This window comes from Microtus ochrogaster, linkage group LG1 (genome assembly GCF_000317375.1).
Source record: "Microtus ochrogaster isolate Prairie Vole_2 linkage group LG1, MicOch1.0, whole genome shotgun sequence".
NCBI classification, from domain to species: domain Eukaryota; kingdom Metazoa; phylum Chordata; class Mammalia; order Rodentia; family Cricetidae; genus Microtus; species Microtus ochrogaster.
Window position 1 is genome coordinate 41,009,719 of NC_022027.1, and position 17,749 is coordinate 41,027,467.

At 35.7% G+C, this 17,749-nt stretch overlaps 1 protein-coding gene across 1 annotated transcript; it reads right to left on the bottom strand.

Moving 5' to 3' along the window:
• Nucleotides 1–1,136: 1,136 nt before the first annotated feature.
• LOC101989777 (UDP-glucuronosyltransferase 2B17-like) lies at nt 1,137–16,151 on the bottom strand. Its single transcript, XM_005359437.2, has 6 exons — nt 15,408–16,151; nt 11,623–11,771; nt 10,255–10,386; nt 4,879–4,966; nt 4,192–4,411; nt 1,137–1,428 (listed from the first exon to the last, which is right to left on the bottom strand). Exons 1-6 carry the CDS (start codon nt 16,129–16,131, stop codon nt 1,149–1,151), a joined length of 1,593 nt encoding a protein of 530 aa, XP_005359494.1. The 5' UTR covers nt 16,132–16,151; the 3' UTR covers nt 1,137–1,148.
• Between the last annotated feature and the right edge of the window lie 1,598 nt (nt 16,152–17,749).

Here is a 17,749-nt window from a genome sequence, read left to right on the forward strand (position 1 = left end):
GCAGCTCATAGATGCGCTATTTGCTGTGTGGACCAGCTCAAAGCTGAGGATCTGGGCCTGAGTGTTAGCTGAGTTCGTCACCAAGGCTAGCTCTCCCATGACACCCAGGCAAGGGGTGAGGCAGGCTTTCCTGTACCCACACCATAAGGGCTAGCACTTTCACATCCATGCCACAGAGCCAGCTCTCTGGCACTGCCCAGATAAGGGGGCTGGACCAGCTTTCCTACACTATGTCATGAGGTCAGATCTTTCACCTTCGTTCAGAGCCAGCTCTTCCTAGCTCTTCAGCCATGTTGCAGCATGAGCTCACCTTAGTCTTGTGGCCAGCAATTGGTGGGACTAGCTTTCCCATGCCCACACCACTGGGGCCAGCTCTCCCACACTGCCCAGGCAAGGAACAGGGCCATCTTTTTTGCACTTGTATCACTGTTGGTGCTATTGTGTGGTGGCTGGATCAACTCAACACCATACTCAGACAACATCATGGCCTCAAATGGGAGCCCAGACCAAGGAGGTCCACATTGTATGAACGTTGTCACAGACCCCTGCTACAGAAGGGCCATGGCCCTCTGCAGCAGCACAGGTCCAGATAACACCATGGCCTCTGATGGCAGTGCAGGCCTCTCACATCAGGCCGTTCCTTGATGTCTTCATGTCTATAGTCCCATCTGTCTTCACAGAGAACAAACTGCTCCCACTTCCCTTTCTGTCTCACCTCTCCACCACATATTTGCTCATCATAATGCTGCATGCCCTGAATAACGCCGAGGCCTCTCTTTTGTTTGAATTTTTAAATTTTTCATTTTTATTTGTTTTTATTTGATAAAGAAGAGGGTTTATTTCATCTCATAGCTCCCTGTCCATTGTGAGGAAAAGTAGACCAGGGTTAGTTCAAGGCAGAACTCAGGAGGCAGAACTGAAGCTGATATCATGGAGGAACTCTGCTTACTTGGTTATTCCTTATCATTTGCTCAACTTTTTTCTTTTCATTATGTCTTTTCTTTTGTGAGATTATAATATAATTGCATTATTTCTCCCTGCCCTTCTAATGAAGATATGCCTTGACAGAGTAATCAGCGAATGTTCAGAAGGCTGTTCATAAACTAGAACGATGCTGAAATGGAGTTCATGTGCATTCTCAATAAGCTCTACTCATTCTTCGTTTTCTTTCCTGTCGTTACAAACTTTCGATAAATGAATAAGAAGGATTTTATGGCAGGGAAAGCCATGGCTGCCACACAGGCCAGGAGGAATCCAATCACATCCAGAGAGTGGTACTGGTACCAGGTGAGGTTGTGTGCAAGTGGCCTCAGGTGCTTGGCCCCTTTGTGGCGCATGACAAACTCAATCCAGAAGATGGCTCTGTCCAGGGGTTTCATGGGCTGGTCATGATGAATGGTTGACAACCACATAGCATTTTCTTTATAGCTGAAAGTAAGAAAATGGACATCAACTTATATAAATTATGAAAAAATGCACTTGTACAATTTTTGTGTATTCTTTATGTTCATGACTAGGAAGACTGCCTCATTTTCAGAGGCATGACTGAGCTCCTTGAGCATGCAAGATTAAGCATGTAAAAAAATGAAAAAAAAATTCCATCAAAAATTTGTAAAGTTTGGACACAGCTACGCCTTAAATTCAAAATATACTAAAATGAGATATTGTTTGAGTATGTTAAACTTCAGTTACCCATAAGCAATTAATAGTAAACTTTGTGACCAAAATGTATACTACTGTCAGGATGCATAAGTATAGGACAAATTTTTCTCTTGTCTCCATGTTTGTGCATATCTGTGTAAAGGTGATAAAGATTGAAATGAGATTTTTATGGAACATATATCAATTGTTAGTGGTTATTATTGCAAATATGTTCTGTTTCTTATTAATTAGCTCTGATAGTTTTTTTCATTTCTTTTATGTATTTCTAATTAATGTTATCACATATTTGATAAAATTGATAGGAAGAATAATTTTCTTCCCTGTTACTATATTGGGATTTCTTATTAATTTCATTACTCTTATTGTTAAATAGAATTACAATAAATTCTCACTATTACTTTTCAATATATATGTGTGTGTATGAAAACATGTGTTTGTGTGTGTGTGTATATGTGTGTTATGAGATCTGCTGGAGTTAGAGTTACAGATGTTTGTAACCAACTGATGTAAGTGTTGGGAACAGAACTCTGGTCCTCTGCTATGGTAGACCTTATCCACGAAGCCATCTTTCAAGCCTAATTGTTGCTATTATTTTTGATACTCATTTCTTGTCATCGTTGTAATGTTAGAAGTAAGACTTGTAAAAATTTCACATTGAAGTATTGTGGGTGCATTTGATTCTAATGCTGAAATAATTATTGATGAGTATAAAAAGGAGAAGGGTAATACAGAGAAATAAATCATCAACTCTAATGCCAGTTTTATGTAGCACAATTAGCAATTGTAATATAGATAACTTACGGTTTATTTACAAGCAAAATGAGAACATTATATATTTATTCTCATTAAATAATCCTCATTTCTTACTTAAAATTTATACATGCCATACTTACTTAAAATTTAGAATGTACCTTATTTAATGATTGGGAAATGGGAAGAGTGAAGGCTCATTAGGAAGGGAGAGGGAGGTTAATACAAAAAAACAGAAAATATTAAAGTACCAATAAGGATGTCAGAGAAAGCCACAAAGAATTTTACTGTTAACAATTTATCCAACTGCCCCATATCAGGTACAATTTCATGTATAAATATACATATAAAATCAAAAAAAATAATCATTGCCGGGCGGTGGTGGCACACACCTTTAATTCCAGCACTCGGGAGGCAGAGGCAGGCGGATCTCTGTGAGTTCGAGGCCAGCCTGGTCTACAAGAGCTAGTTCCAGGACAGGAACCAAAAAGCTACGGAGAAACCCTGTCTCGAAAATCAAAATATATATAGTTTTAAATATCTTTTCTCATACGGGCTCATGGTGCTTGATCCAAGAGTCAAAGAGCATCTAACATAAACCCAAACACCAGACCAGACACCCAACCTTTTTAAGAGGTTGGTTGGGTCTGTCAAAGAGACTCCCTAAACATATGGCCTATTTGTGTTGCTTATTTTCCAGAGGTGGAAGGTAAGTTTCTAGTGCTGAACGAGCATGAAGTTCAGAAGCAGACCTTGGAGACCTCTGAGCTGGAACTGACTTGAAATCCCCTTATCTGAATACTAGTTTCTGTGGTACAACACAGAAAAGAGTATTGAAAGATTTTAAAAGCCAGAGGTACAAGATAACTGCTGTGAAGTTGCTTTTAGATAAGCTACACTCATGAAGTCTCAACAACATAGATACCTAAACAAGACCTGAATAATGATGACGCCAATAGTCGGTCTCAACATAAGTCCCTAAACAAGATCTGAATAAGGATGGCCCAAATATTCATGCTAACATGAAAAGAAGGAAATCTCTCTCTGGTCCTAATTATTATTGGCACTGAAGTATTGCTGAGAGTGGGAGAGAAATAGGCTTTTCCAGGAAAGAGCTTCCAATTGGATTTTTTTAATCAAAGAAAAATAATGATGAACATGTTAATTTGCTTCAGTCTAATAGGTTTTCACTATTTGAGTTTACCCTCAAACAGGTTGCATATTTAATTATTTAACAACTCACTTACATTTTTGTTAGTATCTATGCTATTTCAATGCAGAAAGTTACAACTTCCGTAATAGTTACCTATCTCTTTTGCAGCATTCAGGTTTCTCTGTTGTAATATTTTCCTTTGGCTTCTAGGTGACATCTGTCACCACTCCTAACATTTCTTTTCACTTCACCTATTGGCTACTTAAGTTTTATATTATCCTTAAATCTCTGACCAATTACTTACCTAAAAGAATTAAAATTAAAAATTGGCCAGAGCTACTGGCATATGCCTATTGGCCAAGCAGTTTAGAGGAAGAAGTAGAAAGATTGCACATTTAGGACCAGTCTGATTTACATAGGAAAGAAACATAGAGCACAACACGGACACAAAAAGTAGTATCAAAAAGAGAGAAAAACCTATGACACTGAATCATACCCTAATTTGTCTCTGTACCTTCCATTATTCTTGCATTCAGGATAATGGTTGCCCCTTTGGCCTTCAGTAGGAATCACAATTAATGATAAACAAATAACAACATATATACATTTCAAAAGGTTATACTCACGAATGATTATCTATGACGGCATTCAATGCATTGAGCAAATCTGCCCTTGTCATTGTTCTGAAATCTAACGAAACAGCTGCTCCTTTGGCTACTATGTAGGCAATGTTATCATGCTGCTCTCCAAACAAAGGAATGCCAATCATAGGGATTCCAAAATGGATTGCCTCATAGATTCCATTGGCTCCACCATGAGTTACAAAGGCTTTGGTTTTTGGATGACCTAGAATAACATGAATTCAGGTTGACATTAATTAGCAGTCTAAGACATAAAATGAGAAATGTGTACTATAAGGAACTGAAAGGAGATTTTCTACATGAAGATTCTTTTTTAATTAATTAAATTTATTAGTTTAGTTTACATCAAAACTGCTGTTTTCCCTCCCTCCTCATCCCAAGAAAACCTATGTGAATATTCTTATACTCATAACCTCAGTGAAATGTTTTCTTGTCTCAGAGCAAGAAGAAACTAAGTTTCCAGAGAGATATTTTGCATAATTGCTTCAAAATTGAGACTTGAATATGAAATCCTGATTCCTAGTTGAACACATGGGGTACATAAAAGAAAATGAGTATTAAAAAGACCAACTGCATACTAGAACTTGTTATCTTAAATAAATAATGCATTCACTAAGTGTCATATAAAGGATTTTGACGTCAACTAGGATAGATTTGTTCTGAGAGTCTTACCTAGAAGGTCATTCTGGGGGAGCCATTTGTAGACTCTAGTATTAGGCCCTAAGGTGTCTGGTGTTTTGCCATCAAATCTCCAAAGAACCTGTTAAAGATTAGATAATCTTTATTGCTAGAGCCAAAATTAGCATTATATAGACTGAATAAAATATATCTAGGAATATAGGTGTATCTACATATGCATAAACATATGTGACAACATTGATAGAAATGGTGCTATGAATTTGAAAGAGAGCATGGATATGACAGGGTTTGGAGCAAGTCAGGAAAATGACAAATAATGTAATTCTATTATAATTTCAAAAACAGAAATTGCAAAAATAGATCTTTTTAAGTTTAAATATAACATAGCTAAATATCTCCCATAGGAGGGATGAAAACATCAGAAACGGTAAATAATGAGAACTCTGGAGATACTGAGAAGAAGATTGTGCCATCAATGTCTGTGCTTATTATTACATTCAGACTGGTTAAACATAATCATCATTTTCTAGGCAGAGATGCAAAGATAACAACATTGACTTCAGTTTGTAATCAATCTATTCTTTTGTTACAAGATGTTATTCAAGGAAGTGCTGCTAAAGTATTGCCATTTCCTCTCTTCGGTGCCCTTTTAGGTTACACACAGAATACTGGGGACTTATACTGCCTCAAACAGTTGGGCTTTTATTGGGCTGCAGTAGTTTATCCATGAATGCAATCATAATTCATACAGGAGTTTTTGATGAAGATTAATCAGGGTAAATTGTAGTACCTACAAATTGGTCATTTAAGACAGAAGAAAAATTGCAGTTTTTAGTCTTGTCTATATAGCCCTTGACAAAGAAATGTACTTTGTGAGCAAAGACTCAGTACAAATAAGACTGTAGAATTAAGCAGCTTATTAAAGGAAAATTATAGACTATTATTGTAATTAAAAATAAAGGGAAAATATTTACAGTATTAATTAGTTATGATGGGACTGGTGTTTCTATTATAACCATGGAATAATGGCAACTGAATGGCTCATATTGGGAGAGGGGTAAATTAAACCCTGATGTGGTTGAGAACTATGTAGTATTAAACAGAATACTACAAAATTACAAGGTATGAGTCCAGAAGACATAATGGAAGTTCTGCAGCCTTATGTTACTGATGTTCTGATTAATTTTTTTAAAGAGATTTCCTACAACAGACTCATGCAGAGATCTATATTCCAACATCTGATGATACCCATTCTTCGGAATCAAACTTTTAATGGAATGTTGGGTTGTCTAAAATGAAAAGGAATAGAAAAAGAGTTGTAATGGATTATGGGACTGATATTCCCACGTGGAAAAATACTAAGTATGACTTAGGTTTTTCAAAGGAGTCAAAAATTATATAAAATCATAGTGACATGGCTCAGGATGTTCTACATAAACATGGGCTTATTATTACACCTGAAAAAGTACAGCAATGAGACGTTGTATAATATCTGGGGTAACTAGTTACTAGAACAACTGCTAAGCAACACTTCACCTCCCACATAAATTTCCATTAGATACATTAAAAACATTCAATGCCTTTCACAAATTATTAGGGATTGTTAGTTTTCTATATACCACTTAATAAATGCCTAATTATGACCTAACCAGTCTATCTAAAACTCTAAAAGGAGAGAGAACATTGCATAGTCCTTCGTTTTATCTTTAGAGGTAAAAGAAGAATTATAGCAATTTGGTTTTAAACTAAAAGATGTGTTTGTATATTGTGTGGTGTCATAGCCACAAGTTGGGGTACACCTGTTGGGGTGACATCCTTTGGGGTTCAGCATTGACGGGGTTTGCACATTCCAGGGTAGCAGCATGTGGATTAGAAAAATTAGGTAGGAGGAGCAGAGATATGGAAGAAATACGGAGACAAAGAATAGAAGCAACGGGGTTATCCAGTGAATACTGAATATGCCTATGCTTATTTTTCATATACATATACACCACAATCCAAAAACGGGGGAAGAAGGCAAAAGAGACTGGTTTGACATGACACAAGAAATATAGAACAGTTACTTGCTTCAATACTTGAGATATCAAGTCTCTATTACCTGAATTAAGCTTTCTGATGTTTTAGGTATGACATTCAGTGGCTACACCTGAGACTAAGTATCCTGTAAGCAGCAACTCCCTGGGTAAAACCTCCTGTCCTATCCTTGAAGAAGCAGAAATAGGCTTGGATTCTCTGACCTAAGCTCAAGGTGCAGTAGAACCACTTCTCTAGGCCCCCACAGTGTGGATCCTTTGCTACTTTTAAACTTATTTTCACCACACAATTGTCTCCTAGAGGAGATGTAGTAAAAAAGAATAAACCATTAGAATGGATTTATTTACACCATAAGGTCCATACAACACTAATTTCTTACTTTTCTTTTCTTGTTTAATGAGTACATCAGGGGAGGACCCAATGTCAACAATCATATGGCTTTGATCCTTGCTGTACTATATTACGTCTGACTTACAATCAGTTTTAAAGAGAGTTACAGAAATGTATGGGTTTTCAAATTTTATTTATACATTACTATGGAAGGATAGAAAACTGCTTTACATTTTTCTTATCCTATTATTTCTTGGACTGTGTTTTTGCCCTTCTCCCAGATGTAGTAGAAAGGAGTGGATCTACTTCAGGGTAACCACTACTGCTTGCTGCTGTTATCCAGATAATGTATAGCCTGCTCTTTGTGTGCCTCTGTGGAAAAACACGTTTTTGCCACACAGGCTTCTCATTATGATTGTATACAGCTTTAACTCATGTATGTTTTGCTCATAAGACTTTTCTTAACCTTCAGTGCATACATTGTCTGAGTCTCTGAATAAAATTGACTATTCTGCCTCATTTTCTGGCCTGTTCTCCCAAGTATCACTGCCTCTGAAGCAGTGACAGTGTAGGTCTTAAAATAAAACCTTCAACCAGCTGTATCGCCTTCTCACCAAAAGACTTATGTTCTTTGTAGAACTATTGCTGTAGACCATGAGGCTTAGAACATGCCTGTAATATCTACACATTGGAACTCCATCTGTTGCCCAGATGATGACTATGACCACATCAAGTGAAACTGATATTTTTTTCTTCATTCCTTTAGGAGGTCATGTAGTAACTTTTGTCGTATTAATTCACAAACTGATTCTTCACTAAATCACCCTCTTCTCTATCCATTCAACTCAAATTCCTTTAAAAAAAAAAAAGAATCTTTCAAGACCAATTTGTGCACTACAAATTTTCTTGGCTGTGTGTGGTGTCCCAATAGAGAAAACTTTACTTATCAGGGCCTACACTCTTCCTCCCTCACAAGCTAATAATTGTTAATAATTCTATGGCTTTGGGTAGGATAATGTACCCACTTCCTCTAAGCATGCTCAAATTTGGTCTGATTTTGGTTGTACAGGTATTGTTCGTGTTTTTCATTGACACGATTTCAAATCTATGCAATCATTGTCTTTTCATGATAAATCAATTTTGCTTTAGGATTCTAAGAATCTTAGTGTAGACATACAAATTACCAGTTGCAGGAAAAATAGAGTTCTGAACATGAATCCATATCCTTAGATTGTCAGTGAGATTTGAAATTTCTTCTCCCGTCTCTATCTTATTCTCTTTTCCTGCCTGGGTGTTCTGTATGTGCTGCAGTATATATGAGTCAATTAATGTGTGTGGGTACATGTTTAAACCTTCCAAGGTGAATGTGGAATGGAGAAGACTACCTCAAAAATTCATTCTGGTTTCTCTTCTGTTGGAGACAGAATCTCTTATTTGATTTTTTTTTTCTTTTTTGCTGTTGACTCATAGGAATTATATTTCTGTCTTCCATCTTTGATCAGAGTGTTGGCATTACAGACACATACAATACTGTGGTTTTGGGGGATTCAGACTGAGCTGACCACTCTGCACTGAAAAGAGTTAACATACCGAGCCATTCCTCTTGCTCAGAAATTCATTAAATGTAGCAAATAGATGTTAAACAAGCAGTAAAGGCACCATTTTATGAGGTTTGTTGGGGAGTTGTAAAATTATGACCTTATTTGGGGCTTGAATTATAATAGATTTGGGTATTGCTGACCATATTAATCTTTGCAAAGATTCTTAGCAGTCTCTTCTACATAATTTGCTATTCACAAGTGTTATTATTGAAAAATATTCCAAAATCTAATGACACTAATTTATGCCCTACTGACTTGTGCATACTGGTAGGGATGCAGTCCTTATGATGAACTGCGAAGATTTTACTGCAGAGGTCAGACTGTTCTTTGACAGAAAAATCAGTCCCTACCTGAGGCCTACAATAGGTGCTAATGTTGAAACTCTCAGACAAATCTCATAAAATGGAGCATTAGCCTCACGGTTAACATGGATTTGCTACGTGACTGATAAAGTCAACTACAGGGTGGCATCAAAAATCAATGTAGGTGAATAAAGGGTGGCTGTTCCAATACAAAACTGAAAATGCTCATACACATTCAAATTTAAACCATAGAAAATTACCTTGTAGTATTCTTTATGTAGTGAGTCATCAGAAACTTTATATCTTATCGTAGATTCCTTTGGACTCTTTCTTTTTTCCCTATTTCTTCCTTGAGTGGTAGGACTTTACTCTGACTGGTTAAGAGTGGAGTCATGAGTTTCATCTTTTATGATGCAGAAATCACTGTAAGGGAAGCACCCGTCTACCTTTCCCTTGGATTTTTCTCCTACAAATACTGGCAGACCAGTCAAGAGCATAGGTTTTTTTATTCTTTTAATGCTTTTTCTCTCAATAAGCCGAAAGTATGCTTTGATTGACGTTGGTGAGCCTCGGACTCCCTTCCTTCAGTTTGCCCTCTCAACCGTAGATTGAACAGGTGTATTTCAAAATTAGGATGCAGAGTCATGCTGCATTTCAAACTTTTTCAACACCTGCTTACTGTTATTCTGATAGGAATACTAAATACAAATTAACTCACCCCTGAAAATCTAATGTTTGTAGTGACTTTAAGCAATCAACAAATAGAACAAATGACTCTAAAGAATTTGGCTATGTTTACATAGACTTGATAGCAATGTCATCATCATGTCAGCATTTCAGAATGCGCCTAAAGTGATCACTGTGTTTATGTCCAAGTCACTCTCAGTCAAAAACACTTTCTGCAGTCTTGAAGCATTTGTTGTGAATATCAATTTCTAAATTTCACTAAGGGAAATTAGAGCTTCCTTAAAACTTTACCTTTCACACAATCATTTCTATAATCAGACCTTTCATTTTTTTTTTTTTTTTGGTTTTTCGAGACAAGATTTCTCTGTGGCTTTGGAGCCTGTCCTGGAACTAGCTCTGTAGACCAGGCTGGTCTCGAACTATAATCAGACCTTTCAAGGACGTTCACCCCTCACCTTTTGTGGAATCTGGGCAAGGGCCCATGCGATTGCATTGGCTTTGGCTTCTGACATGTTGCTGACCATTGACCCCAGAGAAAACACCACGACACCATGCTCTCCAGAGGACTGGACAAAGTCTTCCATTTCCTGTGAAGAGAGTTTATTTCATGACAAAATACAGTTGTAGAATAGCCACTTATAAAACTTTATGAAAAAACTAGGAGAATAAAAATTGAAGTGTTTCTAGGAATATTTAGAATAGTGGTGTTAAAACATATAGAAGACGAGCATGGCAATGTCAAAGACTTTGAACTTCACTGGCATCCACACAAACTATACTCACACATTGTCCAACAGAATTTCAAAATATCCTCTTCTGACAAAATTAAAACTCAGGAGTGAAAGCATATTCTATGAAGCATTCATAAATGTGTAGTGTAATTTACATGCTTTCATCTTACAGGATCTTGCCATTTTATTTTTCTATAATACCCGATTTAAGATTATTAGCAAGTGTTTGATGAAATAATATTTATGTTATAGTATGTGTATATGTGATAGTTTACACAAACTTCATACTATGATTAATAAAATATTTTGGTTCTTTGTGAAATAATCATAACTTCATGATAAACAAATACCATATAATAATTTTCTGGTATTGTGTACCAATAGGGTATTTTCAGAGCTGATATCCAAAATTTACTGTTTGGAGAGAAACTATGTCTATGTTGTTTATTCGGATATCAAACAATTATCTCCGATATATGTCATCATAGCTTTTGGTGATGAACAGTTTATGATTGATGAGTTTAACTGACTCAATTTCCCTGTCTTTTTTGCATGTATTTATATGTGTGTGTGCTTGTGTGCACATGTGTGTTTGTATATATGTGTGTGAACATGTGTGTTTAGCACATAGATGCCAAAAGTAAAAATCTGATGCCTTCCTCTATCAGTCTTCAAAATAGGTTTTGAGATTGTCTCACACTGAACACAAATCTCAGCATTTTTTAACAGACTAGTAGACAGCAAGCTCCCAGTATTAAAAGTTTCTGCAACCTCAGTGCTAAAGTCATTGCACTGTACTGGAACATCCCACTTTTTACCTGGGTGTGTAATACAAACTTAAATCCTCATAGCTACCTGGTAAGGAATAGCTAACCATAAAAGTACCCTGGCTGACTTAATTTAATTCACTGATATGAATGTGTTCCCGGTCTATGACATTCTTTTTTGAGTTTATCGAATTCCTAGTGAGCCAGATGCTTAAATCCGCTTCCTATATATATCTATCCTGGGGAGAAAAATCTAATAAAAACTGTAGAATCACATTCATTAGAAAGGAAATCAAATAAGAAAAAGATTTAAGAATGTATTTACCTTCGGCAAGGGTTTAGCAGGTTTGCAGTGGAGACCTCCAACATATTCAGTATTTGGTAAAGTTGGGCGAGGAAACTCCAAATCCCAGTAGGATCTAATAAGCCACATTTCTGCTTTGCCTATTGTCTCTGTTAGGGTAGTGGGCCTTCCTAGAAGGAGAAATGAGAAAGTCAGAAGGAGAAAAGTTGACAGGATTGTCAATTGAATGTAAAATATATTTTCTTTAAATGGTGGAAGATATATTTGATATAGAACATGTGCATTTAAAAACAAATTTTACTGTTTTCTTGAGTTAATGTTGTATCCTGCTACATTACTGAAAATGTTTATGACTTGTAGAAGTTCCTTGGTAGAATTTTTGGGATTGCTTATGTAAACTATCATACCATCAGCAAACAGTGAGAGTTTGACTTCTTTTCTCATTTGTATCCACTTGATCTCCTTTTGGTGTCTTATTGTTCTAGCTAGGACCTCAAGAACTATATTGAATAGATATGGAGAGAGTGGACAAGCTTGCCTTGTTCTCTATTTCAGTGGAATCGTTGGGAGTTTCTCTTCACTTAGTTTGATGTTGACTGTTGGCTTGCTGTATATTGCCTTTATTATGTTTAGGTTTATTATGTATGTTCCTTGTATCCCTGCTCTCTCCAAGACCTTTATCATGAAGCGATGTTGTAGTTTGTCAAAAGCTTTTTTGGCATCTAATGAGATAATCATGTTTTTTTTTGTTTGTTTTTTTAGTTTGTTTATATGGTGGATTATGTTGACAGGCTTTCATATGTAGAACCATCCCTGCATCTCTGGGATGAAGCTGACTTGATCACTGTGGATGATGGTTCTGATGTGTTCTTCGATTCTTCACAGACCTCGAAAGAATGCCACTCAACTTCATATGGAAAAGCAAAAAACCAGCATAGCCAAAACAATCCTGTACAATAAAAGAACTTCTGGAGGCATAACAATCCCTGACTTCAAACTCTACTACAGAGCTACAGTACTGAAAACAGCCTGGTATTGGCATAAGAACAGACAGGAAGATCAATGGAACTGAATAGAAGACCCAGATAATAATCCACTTTTTAAAACACCTGATTTTTAACAATGAAGCAAAAAAGTATCAAATGGAAAGAAGAAAGCATATTTAACATATGGTGCTGGCATAACTGGATATCAACATGCAGAAGAATGAAAATAGACCCCTATCTATCACCATGCATAAAACTCAAGTCCAAATGGATCAACGACCTCACCATAAAGCATTGAACCTTATAGAAGAGAAAGTAGAAATCACCCTTGAACTCTTTGGCACAGGACACCATTTCCTAAATATGACGCCAGCAGCACAGACACTGAGAGAAACAAATAATAAATGGGACCTCCTAAAACTGGAAAGCTTCTGTAAAGCAAAGAACACAGTCAATAATACCAAATGACAGCCTACAGAAAGGGAAAAAAGTCTTCACTAACCCCACATCAGACAGAGGTCTGATCTCTAAAATATACAAAGAACTGAAGATTTTGGTCATCAAAAGAACAATAATTCAATAAAAAATGGAGTACAGACCTAAACAGAGAACTCTAAACAGAAGAATCTAAATGGCTGAAAGACACTTAAGGAAATGTTCAACATCTTTAGTCATCAGAGAAATGCAAATCAAAACAACTCTGAGATTGTTTATTATACTTGTAAGAACGGCCAAGATCAAAAACACTGATGACAATTTATGCTGGAGAGGTTGTGGGGGTAAAGGGAACACTTCTGCATTGCTGGTGAGAATGCAAACTGGTATAGTCCCTTTGGATGTCAGTGTGGCGATTTCTCAGAAAATTAGGAAAAACCTTCCTCAAGACCCAGTAATACCACTTTTGGGTATATATTCAAAGGATGCTCAATTGTGCTACAAGGACATGTGCTCAACTATGTTCATAACAGCAATGTTTGTCATAGCCAAAACCTGGAAACAACCTAAATGACCCTCAACCAAAGCATGGATAAGAAAAATGTGGTACATTTACACAATGGAGTACTGCACAGAAGAAAAAATAATGACATCTTGAATTTTGCAGAAAAATAGATGGAGCTAGAAAACATCATTTTGAGTGAGGTAATCCAGACCCAGAAAGACAATTATCACATGTACTCACTCATAAGTGGTTTTTAAACATAAAACAAAGAAAAACAGCCTACAAATCACAATCCCAGAGAACTTAGACAACAATGAGGACACTAAGAGAGACATACATGGATATAATCTTGGGAATTAGAAAAAGACAATCTCCTGAGTAAATTGAAAGCATGGGGATTTTAGGGGAGGGTTGAAGCAGGGGTGAGAGGCAGGGTGGGGAGCAGAGAAAAATGTAGAGCTCAATAAAAATCAATTAAAATATAAAATAAAAACAAATGTTGATTCATATGTAAGACAATTTGCATGTGTAATTGACTTATAGCTCATATAATATACATAAATGTCAGCTTGGGTTTATTTTTAAAACAAACATAAATATTACCTTATATTTCCACAGTGATTTGAAATAATAGTTATTGAAATAACCCAATATACCACTATTTAATGAGCACACGTTTTACTCCTCCCTATTTCTTTAAAAGGAACAGTGTAAATATAAACACACTTCCAGGTCCAAAAGTCACATTATGCCATGTACAATGGCCAGACTTCCCCAGTGTTCTTGTAGTGTGTAGCTTGTCCTTCATCCTTGTTTTGCTAAAGAAGCTGTGAAGTTTATGAATTGCTGAATTTCTGGTTAGTGCTTCTAACTTTGTTTCATATCACGAACTTTAATAATGCTTATCTTTCAAAAATAATCAGAATATTTTCAGAAATTATGAGAATATAAATTTTGGACAGTCTTAACTACAGCATATTTGTTGAGAGAAAGAAAAAAAACAACTGCAAAAAAATATAGACTGGGTACATGAGTATCCGTGCTTCTGTAGTGTTTAAACAGTGAATGTTAGGGAAGTACACAATAAAAAAAAAATATGGTATTGGTAGAAACTCCAGTTCCATTTTTACACCTATGAGCTAGCATAGATTCTTTCAAAAGTAAAGGAATTCTTTAGGAAATAGAGAGAAAATATTTATAATTTGTATTTTTATTTATGTACATGTGTGTCTGTGTGAATGTTTACCAACTTTATTCAGGAATCAGCAGATACCATAAAAGGGCAGCAGGTCCCCTGAAGCGGAACATATAGGCAATTCTGAGACACTGGACTTGGGTGGGTGCTAGGAACAGAACTCAGGCAGTCAAAATGAATAGAAAAAAACCTCTTAATCTTTTGGTTATATTTTCAGACCCCACAGTTTAGTTTTAAATAAAGACAGTTGCCTATGCAAGAGAAAATAATTTCTTCAATGTTTTATATATATACATATATATGTATATTTATACATATATATGTATATATATAAACTGTAAAATATTTAATTCCTTAATATACAATAATTATGATTTGGTTAACTAGCTAGTGACTTATTAAAATAGATTAAAAATTACAGCAAAATGAGTAAAGAATCACTTAAGAAAAGTCTACTTGCTTCTTTTTGCAGCTCTGTATCTCAGCAGAATTCCAGTATCAGGTCTGATACCTGCTTCTCTTTGATCAATACTATCAGCCTTTACAGTGAGTTTGGTAGCTAATATCATATTACATTTGATCACCTATAAAAGGCAACTTCACTTTGCACTTCATGGACATGATTATAGATTTAAATACTTGTGAAATTTAGGTCATTGAGCTACTGAGAAGAAACATAACTTACCCAATGTTTCACTGTAAAATTGACTCCATTTCTTCTCATTAAATGTCTCGAACCAAAAGTCGAAATACAGCATACACATCATATTTTTTACTCTCTCCATGAAAGTCATTTGACCACCTAGTCCCGACAAAATCATGGGTACATAAGAGGGAGGGACTAGAAATTTTCCACTGTACTTTTCCATTGTATAGCCAGGAGTGAAGCGCAGACTGTACAGAAAAGGGATCTGGAGAAGTTCAGCTATCAGTTCCCCACAGGGAGCAGCGGCATCCGAGAAAAGGACATCAAACTTGGATCTCTGTAGTTTTGTCACAAGTTGTTTATTTGAAACTGTGTCTTGGCAAATTTTTAGATAGCTATTAGAATATTCATCAAATGTGTTTTGTAGCAAAGGAGAGAAGGATAAACACAAATCTCTTGGCATCTCATTAGTCGATACATCCACAACCTTTGTAAAAACCTTGTCCAGATCATCTTTACTGATAGACGTAGAATAGCTCTCAAACTTCAGACCAGGTGACTTTTGGGGATCAAGAAAGATGGAAGCTGATGGTCTCAGAACTGTTACTTCATGACCCCTCTCTACAAGTTCATCCAGTATTATCTTTAGATTCATCCAGTGACTGTATTCCATTGGCCATACCAATACCTTCCCACAGTTCCCTAATCTTAAGTAACAACCCATTTGCAGGAGCAGCAGAACAGACATCCACTTCACAGTCATCCTGGGAAATCAAAGTCTTCTGTTCAGAGTGTGTCCCCTGTGTCATCGCTTATTCTTATATATAAGGAGAAAAATCCATGAGTTAAACTATAACCTGAGTAGATCAAAGAAAACTTGCTAAATGACAACATTGATCTTCTGAGATTAGTGGAGATAGTAAAAGCAAATATTAATTATTCATAGTTGCATGTTAATGTTTAATGACAAATGTTTTGTAATGAAGCAAATTCAGGAGTCAATACCTTGTTTGAATAACACCTCATTTCTCAGATATTTGAATAATAACAAGAATACTGAGTAGCAAGACATTAGTATGAAATTTCTTCTCAACATAAATACCAAGATGTAGTAATTGCACACCATATAAATATTTTATGGATATAATTTTTAAAGTTTTTTATACAACTGTTGATTAACATATTCACCTACATTTAATTTCTAAAATGCTTGACAGTATACCTAACTAACTTTAATGACAGTAGTCCTGGGAAGAAGATAGACCCGAGATTTCTTCTACACATGTCCCTAGGGAAATAGTTGACTAGCAGTTGAGTTGTTAGACTTATAGTTGATAGACTAATCTGAGAGATATTACTGCTAAGGCAGTCAGTTGGTCCAACTTATTTCTCCACTGGCCTTTCATAAGCCCCAAAAGTACTTGATTACCTTGTTATCAAAGTCTTATTCCACAAAGGCCCTGAGAAGTAGATGAGTCATCAATTTCTGTAAGATTGTACATGTAGACCTTGGATATTGACATGTGATCTGCTTATGTCTTCTTCTGTGTCCTGGTATTCTGCTGAAGCTATAAATTTTCAAAGCACTCTAGGAGATATCATCTAGGGAAAGTTTTTAATTATAAGCGCCAATTTCTCATTATATTGACCAAGTCCTTCACTAAAACAAAATTTTGGAATTATGGGTATATTTTGTACCATGATTTGAAGTGATAGTATTCATCATTATTAGCAGGTCTATAGGAGTTTTTGTGAAGGTAACATGTGTCAGGGACATCCCCAAATAATGGAGAGCTAATAAGTCAATCCTTTCTGGAAATTTCCTTACACATATACCCAAATATTTCTTTCATTATAGTAATGCTTTTACCAGTCAACTTAGCAGTGAGAAAACCATTAACTCACAAAAATGAACAATAAAAGAGAAGAAAGGAATAAAATAAATGACATTAGAATTTATTAAATTATAAATAACAAGCTTGGATGTTAACATGTCAAATTCTTTAATTAAAATATATGCTCTTTCTAATCAAACAAACATCTAAACACGAGACTCTATGTATTAAAAAATTACTTCGTAGGTAATAAACACTTGCGCTGAGAATTGGAAAAATCAGTACAAAAGAGTAGATTACAAGTAGTAGATACACTTATAATTGTCAAAACCAATTAAGTTATAGAGTATAAAATATGAGCTTTATATATATTTATATATTTACCAACATATCAGTTTATCAAAAGGCAATCACTGTAATACATACACATCCAATTATTTTCCACAAACTTTGCATATGAAAGAGAGACGTAAACATGTAGGACCTGTAGTTCTGAACACCTCACTTCAATTGGAAAATCACTCAAGCAAAAATTCAGCACTAGAA

What these genes read in the sequence shown, in the direction of transcription:
- LOC101989777 (XM_005359437.2), bottom strand. Translation starts at nt 16,131, where the DNA reads ATGACTGTGAAGTGGATGTCTGTTCTGCTGCTCCTGCAAATGGGTTGT. An exon ending in TTGCCCAGATTCCACAAAAG is followed by an intron (nt 4,967 to 10,254) that starts GTGAGGGGTGAA and finishes AATCTTTAACAG; the next exon opens with GTTCTTTGGAGATTTGATGG. An exon ending in CCCCCAGAATGACCTTCTAG is followed by an intron (nt 4,412 to 4,878) that starts GTAAGACTCTCA and finishes ATGTTATTCTAG; the next exon opens with GTCATCCAAAAACCAAAGCC.